At 43.8% G+C, this 13,235-nt stretch overlaps 1 protein-coding gene across 1 annotated transcript; it reads right to left on the bottom strand.

The window, feature by feature from the left end:
* Window positions 1–6,524: 6,524 nt before the first annotated feature.
* Window positions 6,525–10,392, bottom strand: LOC139332285 (UDP-glucuronosyltransferase 2A2-like). The gene is made up of 6 exons (XM_070964111.1): window positions 9,678–10,392; window positions 9,302–9,450; window positions 9,086–9,217; window positions 8,027–8,114; window positions 7,151–7,370; window positions 6,525–6,810 (listed from the first exon to the last, which is right to left on the bottom strand). Exons 1-6 carry the CDS (start codon window positions 10,390–10,392, stop codon window positions 6,525–6,527), a joined length of 1,590 nt encoding a protein of 529 aa, XP_070820212.1.
* Window positions 10,393–13,235: the final 2,843 nt, after the last annotated feature.

The following is a 13,235-nucleotide window of genomic DNA, read 5'->3' on the forward strand; positions in this document are numbered from 1 at the left end:
CTACAGGCCGATATCCAACCTTCCATTCATCACTAAGATACTGGAAAAGACACTTCCAGTACAAATTAACACCTTCTTAAAGAAAATAACATTCTGGAGGAATTTCAGTCAGTCTTTAGAACAAACCACAGCACTGAAACGGCTCAGTGACCTCAGACTAAACTCAGATGAAAAAAAGGCCTCAGTTCTTGTCCTCTTCAGTCTAAGTGCAGCGGTTTGATATGATTGATCATAATATCTTAATCATCTTGAACGGTTGGTTGGTTTTTCTGACTGTGTTAAATTGGTATAAGACAAACATCAGAGGGAGAAATTTTTCTGTCAGTCTTGGAGATCATGGGCTCTATTTTCGATTCCGCCGCCGGCGCAAAGTCAGGTCCGCTTCGCCGACGGGGCATGGCGGCGCAGACTTTGGTATTTTCGTGCACTGCGCTGCCGGCGCATCTCCTCCCCCTTCTCATCTCAGTCCCACCCAGCGGCGCAACTCGGAAGGAGGGAGGGGAGAAGGCGTGGGGTGGGTTTGACACAGCCGAGTCAAATCTTCACCAATCACAGCAGCTCCTCGCCTCACCTTTAAAAACGCCCCTGGCGAGGCACATGGCAAGTTTTGAGGATGACTAAGCCCACGCATGAAAGTGTCCGACGCCAAAAACTTCTCCCAGGAAGAGACTGACGTCGCTCATGTCTAGATATGAGGTCCTTAGATGGTAAATCCTCGGCCTCCTCCTCCTTCTCCTCCTCCTCCTCCTCCTCCTCCTCCTCCTCCTCAAAGTAATGATCTACTCCATCTTTGTAGATAACGCTAAGCATTACAATGATAACATTTGTATTTTAAATGAAATGCCGTGGGTAATAGCGGACAACGATCATCACTTAGGTTTTTTCCATGTGTCTGTCTCTCTCTGTCCCCTGAGTGCTCTGAGATAGATGCAGTATATATGCTCTGTAGGATGCCACGGCTGTTTCTGGTTGGCACAGCGATGTTAATTGATTAGTTTGCATCCCTGTTTCATCTGTGTACATTCGGTCAGGTTGAGTGACCATTACGCGTGCCGAACGCGCTTGCGATGTGGTCAGATGAGATACTGATCAAAATATATAAATTTAGGTCTGACTGGTATTGGTCTGCCTCTGTCTTCTTCCCTTAAGTTGTTAGTATTCATACAGTCTACTTTTGCCAAGTACAAGAGAGCATGTTAAGCAGTTCAAAATAGTCATTATGCAGATTTAAAGTGAATTAGGAGAAGCCTCCTGCAACCTTGAATTATGAAAAAATATGAAAGCACATGCGCGCGGACTCCAATACAAGCTGTCCTGGGGTCTACTCCTTGGATTGTGAAATGGTGAACAATGGTGAAATAGTGAACAATGGGGAACTCATTACTTTGTAAGCAGCGTGATGTGCCTGAATTAAAAACGAATTAATCAGTGGGTCTGGATGAAGTTAAAAAGATTTTTGATGTTTGGTATTGAGCCTCTATGCACTGAAACAACATATTGTGTTAATCTTTGTCTCTGTAGTGTTATACCATTCATGGTCTGGAGCTGTCCAGAGTAACGCTGGTCAACTCTAGTCTGCAAGTCATCTATGACGCCTTTGTCAGACCTGATAATGAGGTCATCGACTATAACACCAGGTAATGCAGTTAGATACTTTCCTGTTTTTTGTTTGTTTTTCCCAACGTGGTTTAAGCACCTACTCCAACTCTGTTCTCTCCCTCTGGAAATAACCCAAAGCTGATAAGAAAACAGGCAAGAACCTCAAAATTAAAGCTCCTGCACTGTGTCTTCAATGAGAGGGAATATAGAAATACACAGTTGAAGCAAATGGTCTTACCACTAGCTGTTTGACACTAGAGTTTTGCATGATAATATAACTGATATAAAGTGTGCTGATCATTACTAATGCAGGGTGATACAATGAAGGAACTACTGTATTTATCAGTGCATTTTAAATCATTCAGCTGCTCTATTGATAGCCTGTGACGCTTGTCAAGGTTTTCAGGCATCAGTGAGAAGGATGTGAAGGGTACGCACACCACGCTCCGCGAGGTGCAGGGGACTTTATTGAGCTTCATTAGTGCCAACACCATTGTGATTGGACACGGCCTGGAAACGGACTTCTGTGCCCTGAAGGTGACTTAGCTTACTCCAGTGTTATTCTTTCACAGCATATATCTGTTGCAATCCTGACTAACCTGTGAGTTTAAACCAGGCTAGGATTTTCAATTCCAGCCATGAGCCTGTTTGCATAGAGGAAGAGGTTTGTAACAAAGCCAGTGTAACAAAGCCAGCCATGTTTTAACTTCCTCTTCTTTTGGATGCCATGTTTTCTATTTGGATTCATCTAGCAACAGTTCCATTTCCCATATGACTGATAAGTGAGGAGGTGAGCTTTTTATTGTATGAATTGTTATTAATAATTGAATGGAGCAGGTATTAACAATAATGTAAATGCCTTTTAAGATTGAACAAACTCTGAACTAACAAGACATTCAGTTGCTTGACTCATGGAGGGTTGACCTGCTTTTCTCAGCTGTTGTAGGGGTTCGCAAGTTGGAGTTTTAATGCAACATATGAGTAAGACGTAAAATTGGCAATACTTTGTAATATCTTAAGGGAGGAAGTCTCATAAATGAGGAAATGTCAGACATATAACTGCACTGACCAACAGGAAGTGTGGTCACATGATTTCTATAATGGACATGCGACGGTATAGCTCTTTCACCAGAGAAGAGTTCATGAACATCAGGGTAACAACACCAGAGGATTTATTTCCTAATTTTCTGCTCCCAACACTGGAAATTTTGGACATCCTGGTCAAAGGTGTGCTCACCTTTGCTCATGCAGCAAAATGCTGGACGAGAGGAAAACGGGCCGGTGCGCTTGTGCGTCCTCGCCAGCACGGACTACACGCAGCGTTACCAAGAGTATTTCTCTCTAACATGTTCACTGCCCAACAAACTGGAGGAATTGCAACTGCTGTTGGGTAAAAACAGGGACTTTTCTTCATCTGTGGTTTTGTGCTTCACAGAGACGTGGTTGTGTGGATTAACACCGGACTCTGCACTGCAGCTGGCAGGATTCCAACTCTACCGCATGGACAGAGACATGGAACTTTCTGGCAAAACTAAAGGTGGAGGAATCTGTTTCTACATCAACAGTGTTTGGTGCAACAACGTGACAGTGGTTCAGCAGCACTGTTCTCCTGACCTGGAATCTTTTATCATTAACTGTAAGCCTTTTCATTCACCCCATAATTTTGCCTCATTCACTCTGGTTGACGTGCAGGACGCACAGCACATGCTCGCTGACCAGATACTGCATGTGGAGCAGATCAACCCGGACTCTTTAGTTATTGTCCTTGGCGACATTAACAAAGATAACCTCACTCACAAACTCCCTAAATACAGATAGTTTATTAAATGCCCGACCAGAAATGAGAATATTCCGGATCACTGTTACTCCACAGTCAGGGATGCTTATCATGCTGTCCCCCATGCTGCACTGGGCCACTCTGATCCACCTGATTCTTGCATACAGGCCGAAACTAAAGCTCCGCAAACCCGTAGTGAGGACATCAAGGGAGTGGACAAGTGAGGCTGTGGAGGATCTCCAGGCGTGTTTGGCCTCTACTGACTGGGATGTGTTCAGGACTGCCACCAACAGTCTGGATGAGTACATGGAGGCTGTGACGTCCTACATCAGCTTCTGGGAGAACTGTTGTGTTCCATCACACACCAGGGTGAGTTACAACAATGCCAAACCCTGGTTCACAGCCAAACTCAGCTAAAGTTGGCAAAGGAAGAGGCCTTCAGGAGTGGGGACAAAGACACATTCAAAGAGGTGAAGAACAAGTTTACCATACCGGTGAAAGAGGCTAAACGACTGTACTCTGAGAAGCTCCACTTCATCCTCCAGCACCTGGACTCTGCAGGAACCTACACCAGGATCCTGTTCGTGGATTTCAGCTCTGCTTTTAACACCATCATCCCAACTCTGCTTCAGGAGAAGCTTTCCCAGCTGAGCGTGCCTGACTCCACCTGCAGGTGGATTACAGACTTCCTGTCTGACAGGAAACAGTGTGTGAAGCTGGGGAAACACATCTCTGACGCAAAGTCCATCAGCAGATCCCCTCAGGGCTGCGTTCTTTCTCCTCTGCTCTTCTCCCTGTACCCAAACAGCTGCACCTCCAGTCACCAGTCTGTCAAGCTCCTGAAGTTTGTGGATGACACCACCCTCATCGGACTCATCTCTGATGGTGACGAGTCCGCCTACAGGTGGGAGGTTGACCATCTGGTGACCTGGTGCAACCAGAACAACCTAGAGCTCAACGCTCTATAGACAGTGGAGATGGTTATGGACTTTGGGAAAAAAATATTATATTGTTATATTTTTACTCTTTTAATAGCTTCTTTTTAATAGATGTGTCATGCACCAACCTCACCAAAGCAAATTCCTCATATGTTTCAAATCGTACTTCGCAATAAAGCTTTTCCTGATTCTGATTCTTCCCCCATCACCCTCTGTGACTCCACTATTGACACTGTGGAGTCTTTCCGCTTTCCCGCTTTCTGCGGGAGATGATACTTCCCGGGACCTCAAGTGGGAGCTGAACATCAGCTCCCTCATCAAGAAAGCACAGCAGAGGATGTACTTCCTATGGCAGCTGAAGAAATTCCATCTGCCAAAGACAATGATGGTGCACTTCTACACAGCCATCATTGAGTCCATCCTCACGTCCTCCATCACCATCTGGTACGCTGCTGCCACCACCAGGACCAAAACCTCACGCCACAAGAACAGTTTTTTCCTGTCTGCTGTCAGCCTTATCAACAAGGCCCAGAACCCCCCGACACTCTTCAGACTCCACCTCTGCCTCTACTTGTCACATTTACATTACCATAACTCTATGCATTACATTAACGCTCAGCTTGGATATCCTTGTTATTTTACTGTACAAGCTGTACTGCTCTTTTTATTCCATCCATCCATCCATTGACCATGCCTGACTATCCCTTTCGGGGTTGCGGGGGGGGCTGGAGCCTATCCCAGCTGTAGGCTCCAGCTGTTACTGGGCAACAGGTACACCCTGGACTGGTCGCCAGTCGATCGCAGGGCATAAACAAACAACCATTCACGCTCACATTGACACCTAAGGACAATTTTAGTCACCAATTAACCTAATGAGCATGTTTTTGGTCTGTGGGAGGAAGCCGGAGTGCCCGGAGAGAACCCACGCATGCACGGGAAGAACATGCAAACTTCACACAGAGAGAGCCCGCCAGACCTGGGGATCGAACCGGCGACCTTCTTGCTGTGAGGCACGCGCACTACCTGCTGAAAAAAAAATGTATAATAAAAAAAAAATACAGACTGTATATATATTTATATTGTTATATATATACTGATTATGACATGAGGGGTTAACAATGGTTAGCTGCATTATATGACCCACTTGGGTAGCAGTGTTTGCAATGGAATTAGAATTTAAGGGACTTTTTCCATCAGGTATTGATATTTTGTCTAAGCCATTATGCAACTGGGTTTATGTTGAGCTGCCATTCTAAAAGTGAATAAAAGGTGGGACTAGGATGCTACACATAAGATAAAGGAAGTCATTTTGAGGCCCATGCTGGCCATGCCTGTATCTCTCGTTTACAATTGCTGACAAAGTTTCATGTCATCAAAGAAGCTAGTTCCAGTAATAAGAACTTCAGATTTCTTCCTCTTCACTGTAGTTGCTCCATGGCATGGTTGTGGACACATCAGTGGTCTTCCCCCACCATCTGGGCCCCCCTCACAAGCTGACCCTCAACAGCATCACTGCTGAGTACCTCAGGAGGATCATTCAAGAGAGTGGTGGGTCATCATGGATAACCACAGCCATAAATCTCAAAGGAAATCCAAATAAAGACATGGATCATAATTAGGTTACAGATTTGAGCAAAAAATGTTAATTGCGCTCCAGCCCCCCCGCAACCCCGAAAGGGATAAGCGGTATAGAAAATTGATGGATGGATGGATGTTAATTGCAGCCTATGTGTCCATGTCTGTATAAATATTGGTGGTTACACTGTTGCTTGTGCAAAGAAAACCTGAAAACCTCACAAAATGAAACTAGCCAATGAACATTCAGCTTTTAATGTAAAATTGGCCGAAGGTGCAGTTATGCAAATTAGCACCCCTGTCAGCAATTTAAGTAATTATGAATGCTACATCAAGGATCAAATAAGAAGGTCCATATGTATCGCAAGTTTTTTGTAACAAACAACTGACATAATTTCTCCTTTTTTATCATGCAGATGACCACAATGAGTTTGGTAACAGAACTGGAGGTTGTAAACTGACTTTGTTTTTCCTGTGAAGTGTTTTACATAATTATTTGTTTCAAAGTGTTTCAGAGACGATCACTTGTCCCGAGCCACACAGTCCAATGCAGGGCAATGTGATATCATTACAGACCAACACAGTTACTTATTTCTTTGTCTATCAGCTCCTCATCAGAGGACATTTCCATTCAGTTACTCAGCCTTTCCCTTTGTCTTTCCCTTTCTGCCGCAGCACCTACGGAAGCAGAATTTGCAGGCCTTGATGAAGAGGAGTATGAGGAACAGAATGATGGTGAGGAGGAAGACCAGGACATCCAGGCTGTGATACTGGTACCAGGTGAGCTCATGGGCCTGGACCCTCAGGTGCTTGGCTCCTTTGTTTCTCATTGTGTACTCAATCCAGAATACCGCCTCATCCAGAGGGCTGACTGGTCTGTCATGGTGGATACTGGACAGCCACATGGCACTCTCCTTGTACCTGTGAATGTGGAAATGCAGGGGTGAAAATGTGGATGAATGCATTGTATATTCTCAATTTGTATACTCTATCTTTCTTTGATATGGATAAGAAGGGGTAAAGAGTTTATTGAGTTTCAAGCCAATATGTGAGGAAGATGTCAGCCTGTGGTTTTGTAATGTCATTGTGACCTTGAAACTCTGTGGTGGTAATTGAACTCTGTCATACAGCATTAGAGCATGACTCCCTTATGGCATGAGGTCAATCTGTCTTATGATTAACCATCAACTGTCCAAAGAGGCTTTTAATAAAACTGCTTTTAATACCCCAAAACAAACCAAGTGCAGGTTAGAGATCTTACGATTTGTGGTTGATGACAGTATTGATTGCATCTCTAAGGTCCTCAGTCTTCATGGAGTTAAAGCCCACGATAATGACAGCTCCCTTAGCCTTCATATGGATCATGTTGTCTGGCTGGTCAGCGAACATGGGGATGCCCACCATGGGAACACCGTGGTAGATGGCCTCATAAATCCCATTTGTGCCACCATGGGTGATGAAAGCTCTGGTCTTGGGGTGACCTGATAGGGCACCAAAAATCAAGAAACATACATTACTTTCTCCAATCATGACAGGTTGTCAAAGCACATCTTTTGACCTTTGTGTGACATGACAAGTATAATGACACTGACTGAGTATCATAGACACAAACCCCTATGGCAGGGTCCTCGACTACATTTGTCCAAGGACAAGACTTTTTCTAAGTAGACACTGTGGGGGCTGGACTTTCAAATAACAAAAAATGTTTAGGCTTAATTAGTTAATGGACGGTGCACGGTGGAGCAGCAGGTAGTGCGTGTGCCTCACAGCAAGAAGGTTGCCGGTTCGATTCCCGGGTCAGGCCTTTCTGTGTGAAGTTTGCATGTTCTTCCCGTGCATGCGTGGGTTCACTCCGGCTTCCTCCCACAGACCAAGGTGTGACTTAGGTGTGAGTGTGAGTGTGAATGGTTGTCTGTCTTGTGTGTTGCCCTGCGATCGGCTGGCGACCGGTCCAGGGTGTACCCTGCCTCTCGCCCGTTGACAGCTGGGATAGGCTCCAGCCCCCCCGCAACCCCGAAAGGGATAGTCGGTATAGAAAATGGATGGATGGATGGAAACTTTGTGGTGCACACCCTGTTTCATTTAAAAGTAAATGTCCTGAGGATTGTTCAGTCGGCTTTATTGACATTTTCATTACCCAGTAGGTCATTCAGAGGGATCCAGTTGTATATTCTGGTATTGGCACCCAGAGTCTTTGGTTTTTCTCCACTGTATCTCCACAGCACCTATAAACAATTGTAAAAACACTTTCAGACAGAGTGCTAATTCTCTGTCATAATATACTGCTCAATAGTACAGTCGATAATAAATGTGTTAAGAAAAGTACTTCTGTTTTCTGGACTGTTTTTTAGAAAATGGTTGATCTTTGGTGACTAACTTGTGGTTTTAGGTGAACATACAAAATCTATCCAGTGTGATTTGTTAGCCTCACTTATTTTTTGAAAATCCCATCTCCACCTTTGCCATCAAATCTTCTTAAATGATAATGTTTTTTTTTTTTTTCTGGTTTTTTACGCTGTTGATGGTTTCTCCATGTCGTACATCCTGTCCAAATATCCTGATTCATCCAGAAAAAAATGCCAAATCATTCTAACTTCATTACATGAACTTTATTTCACTCATGTGTAACTGTTGACCTCCTACCTTATCATAATCTGATTAGTTTCCAACACTGCAGGGAGCAGTTTGTTTCACTGAATGCCAGCCTGGTATGAAAGTCAATCTGAGGCTTGAACCTTGCCTCAGATGGGAATCCATCCCAGTTCACTTTTTGTTGCCTTTGTTTTTGTTATTTACAAATCTATCAGCTGATCAGTTTAACGGAGTGAATGTTTTAAATTAATTTGTCCCATGTAGACAATTTAACATTAACATTGCATTCACAACATATGATACTGGAACATGAAACCTAAAAAGCCTCCTTGAATGTATTTACAAGAAGAGTTTTTAAAACAGTCTTTGGATTTATACCACGGGTTCTTCCTGCCTGCGGCTTTCAGACTAGTGTGGCCAGCAGTTCTGTCGCCATGGCCATGGCTGCTGTAATACCACAAATTTCCCCACTTTGGGATTAATTAAAGATCATCTTATCTTGCAACTCGTTTGACATGTGACAACAATGGACCACTGTACAATTAAAGATGTGGTTTTTGAATTAAAGTTAATTCAAGTTGGCTCATAGAGATCGTCGTCTGACCTTTTGTGGGATCTGAGCGAGGGCCGAGGCGATCATGTTTCCTTTCTCTGTGGTGATGTTCTTGATTATTGATCCCAGAGTGAAGACCACAATTCCTGCATCCCCAGAACTCTGCACAAAGTCCTCCATGTCCTGCAAGAAGAGTAACTATCTCATTACAAACCAACCAGCAATTAATTTTGTGTAATCGGCCTGTGATAGCACAGACAGCCCTACCTTTGGTAAAGGTTTAGCAGGTCTGCAGTGGATCCCACCAACAAATTTGAAGTTAGGAAGGACAGGATGAGGGAAGTTGAAATCCCAGTACGTTCGCATCAACCAGATATCTACTTTACCCATCATCTCACAGGCATTGATGGGCGTTCCTGTCACAAGTAATGGATGACAGTCACCCGTTGCAAAGTATCCCAAATACTTAAGATGAGATAGCTTACTTTCAAATTTTATTTACTCTAAATATGAGATTGTCGTCAAAAGTGATTGAATACAAAGTCACTGAAATTAGTCCAAAGTGACTAAAGTGATTAAATTATCAATGGACTTTTTGTGGTCCATAAATGCTTTGTTAGACACAGTGCTTCTTGTTACTCACCTTTGACTTCAGTGTAATATTTATCTAATTCTTTCCAATAAATGCTATCTGTCACAAGATCGTTAAGTACATAGAAGAGGAAGTTCCACACTCTCTCTGAGAAGTCCATCTTATCAGTCAGTTTGCTCATAGCACCAGGGACAAAGGATGGTGGAGCAGGTAGCTGACCACAATGTCTCTCCCAGTTATTCCCGAGGGAAAAGCGCAGGGAGAAGACCAGGGGGATGCCCAAAATATCTGCTGTTAAATCACTGCCTGGGTAGATGGGGTCAGCCAGGAGAAGGTCGTATTTTCCATCCTTCAGCTTCTTCATGATGGTTTCTGATTTCAGCACGCCGTCCAAGCACTTCAAATTATTCTGCAAGTTGACCTTAATCAGTTTGATGAATTTCATATAAATCTGCAAGTAGCTCATATGATCCATCTCGTATATGGTGAAGTGAAGGATCTCTTCAAATATCTCCTCTACAGCCTCCATTGAGACAGAGACATTAAAGGGTTCATAGTGAAAGCTGGAAGGCTCACTGGTGTTCATGAATAGTGATGCGCTCGGGACGAGAACCGTCACCTGGTGTCCCCTGCTAATCAGCTTCTCCAGCACAGGCTTCAGGTTAATCCAGTGGCTGCCTTCAGTGTACCACACCAAAATGTTGCCTCCGTTTGCACTGCATATCACACAAAATACCAGCAGGATGCAAGCAGGGAGCTGCTTCATGGTGTGTCTTTGTGAGAGGTAAAGCCTGCTGTGGCCTCATCCTTTTTAATAGAGACTCCCAGAAAAACATGAACTATGCAAAGTTGACCTCTGGCTTGAATTTTCTATTTGTACTACATGGCAGATTAGATAAGGTGCCCAGCCCAACCAAGTTTGTTGAGGTAAAAGGTAGTGGCTGTGAAGTTGGCAATCAGTATTACTCTAAAAACCAAGAGGGATCTCGAACCTGTATGAGAAATCCACAACCAAAGTAAAAGAGACTTCAGATCCCCAGATTCTGCATGTTAGCTGTGCAGAGATGGAGTAAAATGATCCCAAAGCATAATGATCTCAGTTAAACTGGCTTGTCCCAGTCTTGGTTATCTGAAGAAGTTGTGTCTACGTGTAGATGTCTGTGCAAGAAGTTCAGGTAAAAAATTTTTATGAGACAAAGCTTATGGAAAGCAACTACTGTATCCTGTCCAGCATCCAGAGTAACATCTTTTTGCTGGCAATAAGAATGCCAAAACAGGTGAAAATAACACAACATAAAATCATCATGTCGTGCTCCACTCAGACTCCCTGAAAACACAATTTGATGCTATTCTCATATTATATCACTAGAGGGCACACTAGTGGTTTCCTTTTTCTGTTGATTGATCCTGGGCCGGGTTGCATGGTGGAACAGCAGGTAGTGCACGTGCCTCACAGCAAGAAGGTCGCAGGTTCGATTCCTGGGGCGGGCCTTTCTGTGTGAAGTTTGCATGTTCTTCCTGTGCATGCGTGGGTTCTCTCCGGGTACTCCGGCTTCCTCCCACAGAACAAAAACATGCTCATTAGGTTAATTGGTGACTCTTAATTGCCCCTAGGTGTGAGTGTGAGTGTGAATGGTTGTGTGTATGTGCCCTGTGATCGGCTGGTGACCGGTCCAGGGTGTACCCCGCCTCCCGCCCGTTGACAGCCGAGATATGCTCCGGCCCCCCGCGACCCCGAAAGGGATAAGCGGCATAGAATATGGATGGATGGATGATCCTGGGCCTCATACTCTGTGAGCCAATGTAACAAACTTATCCATAAAGAGGAGTGTAATCACCAACATGGTGAAGGTGTGAAGAATAGAGGTGAATATACCACAGTTTTAATGTTCTAAAAACATCCCAAATGTCTCAAACTGTTGACATTGCCAGGAGGAGTGGAGAGCCACCACAGTTGCAGTGAGGGAGTCGTGGGAGCACCTGGACGTCAGGCATTAATAGTAGGAAAAGACAGAATGAGAAATTATTTTGTAACTGTAAAAATGCAATAAACTAAGGATGGTTTCAAAAATATAAATGTAAAGTGAGTGAACAAAAGAAAAATCTAAATCACATGAAAATTTGGTGTTACTACCCTTTGCCTTCAAACCAACATCAATTCTTACAGGTACATTTGCACAAAGGCAAGGATTTTGTAGGATTAGTCAGGTGTATGATCAACCAATTATACCAAACAGGTGCTATTGATCATCAATTTCACACGTAGGTTGATTGAAACAGTCATTAACTGAAACAGAAACAGCTGTGTAGGAGGCTTAAAAGTAGGTGAGGAACAGCCAAAGTCTGCTAGCAAGGTGCGGTTGTGGAAGACAGGTCATACACAATGGCAAGACTGAGCACAGCAACAAGACACAACTGCATCAGTAAGATCTCTCCCAGACAAAAATTTCAAAGCAGACTGGGGTTTCAAGATGTGCTGTTGAAGCAGATGAAAAACACATCAAGCTTATTTCCCTTCGAAATTGGAAGATGTCCAGCAGTGCCATCAGCTCAGAACTGTCAGAAACCAGTGGGACCCAGGTACACCCATCTGCTGTCCAGAGAGGTCTGGACAGAAGTGGTCTTCATGGAAGAGTTGCAGCCAAAAAACCATACCTCTGACATGGAATCAGGGCAGCCAAGCAACTCAACTATGTGTGAAAACATAGGAACTGCGGTGCAGAAAAATGGCAGCTGGTGCTCTGGACTGATGAGTCAAAATTTGAAAAATCTGTCTGTAGCAGAAGGCAATTTATTTGCCAAAGGGCTGGAGAGCGGTACAACACTGAGTGTCTCCAGGCAACAGTGAATCATGGTGGAGGTTCCTTGCAAGTTTGTGACTGCATTTCTGCAAATGGAGTTGGAGTTTTGGTCAGGATTGATGGTGTCCTCAATGTTGAGAAATACAGGCAGATATTTATCCGTCATGCAAAACCGTCAGGGAGGCCTATTATTGGCCACAAATTTATTTTGCAGCAGGACAATGGCCTGAAACATACAGGCAATGTCATTAAGAATTATCTTCAGCGTAATGTAGAACAAGAAGTGCTGTGATGTGATGGTATGGCCCCCACAGAGCCCTGATCTCAACATCATCGAGTCTGTGTGGGATTACATGACGAGACAGAAGGATTTGAGGAAGCCTACATCCACAGAAGCTCTGTGGTTAGTTCTCCAAGATGTTTGGAACAACATACCAGCCGAGTTCCTGCAAAAACTGTGTGCAAGTGTACCAAGAAAAATTGATGCTGTATTGAATGCTATGGGTGGTCACACCAAATATTGATTTGATTTAGATTTCTCTTCTGTTCATTCACTGCATTTGGCTAAATGATGAAAATGAACTATTTACACTTAGTTTTCTGAAAGCATTCTTAATTTACAGCATTTTTTCACACCTACCCAAAAGTTTTGCACAGTACTGTATATATGCTGTATATACAGTGTGTCAAATCATGAACTGAAGATTATACTGTACATACATCTCTGCAAACAGGCACATTCCCTGATGCGCTGAAAACAGCTAACCTGACTGAACCTGAGTTTACAATGACGAAACAGATGAAACAA

This window comes from Chaetodon trifascialis, chromosome 6 (genome assembly GCF_039877785.1).
Source record: "Chaetodon trifascialis isolate fChaTrf1 chromosome 6, fChaTrf1.hap1, whole genome shotgun sequence".
In the NCBI taxonomy this organism is placed as follows: Eukaryota; Metazoa; Chordata; class Actinopteri; order Chaetodontiformes; family Chaetodontidae; genus Chaetodon; species Chaetodon trifascialis.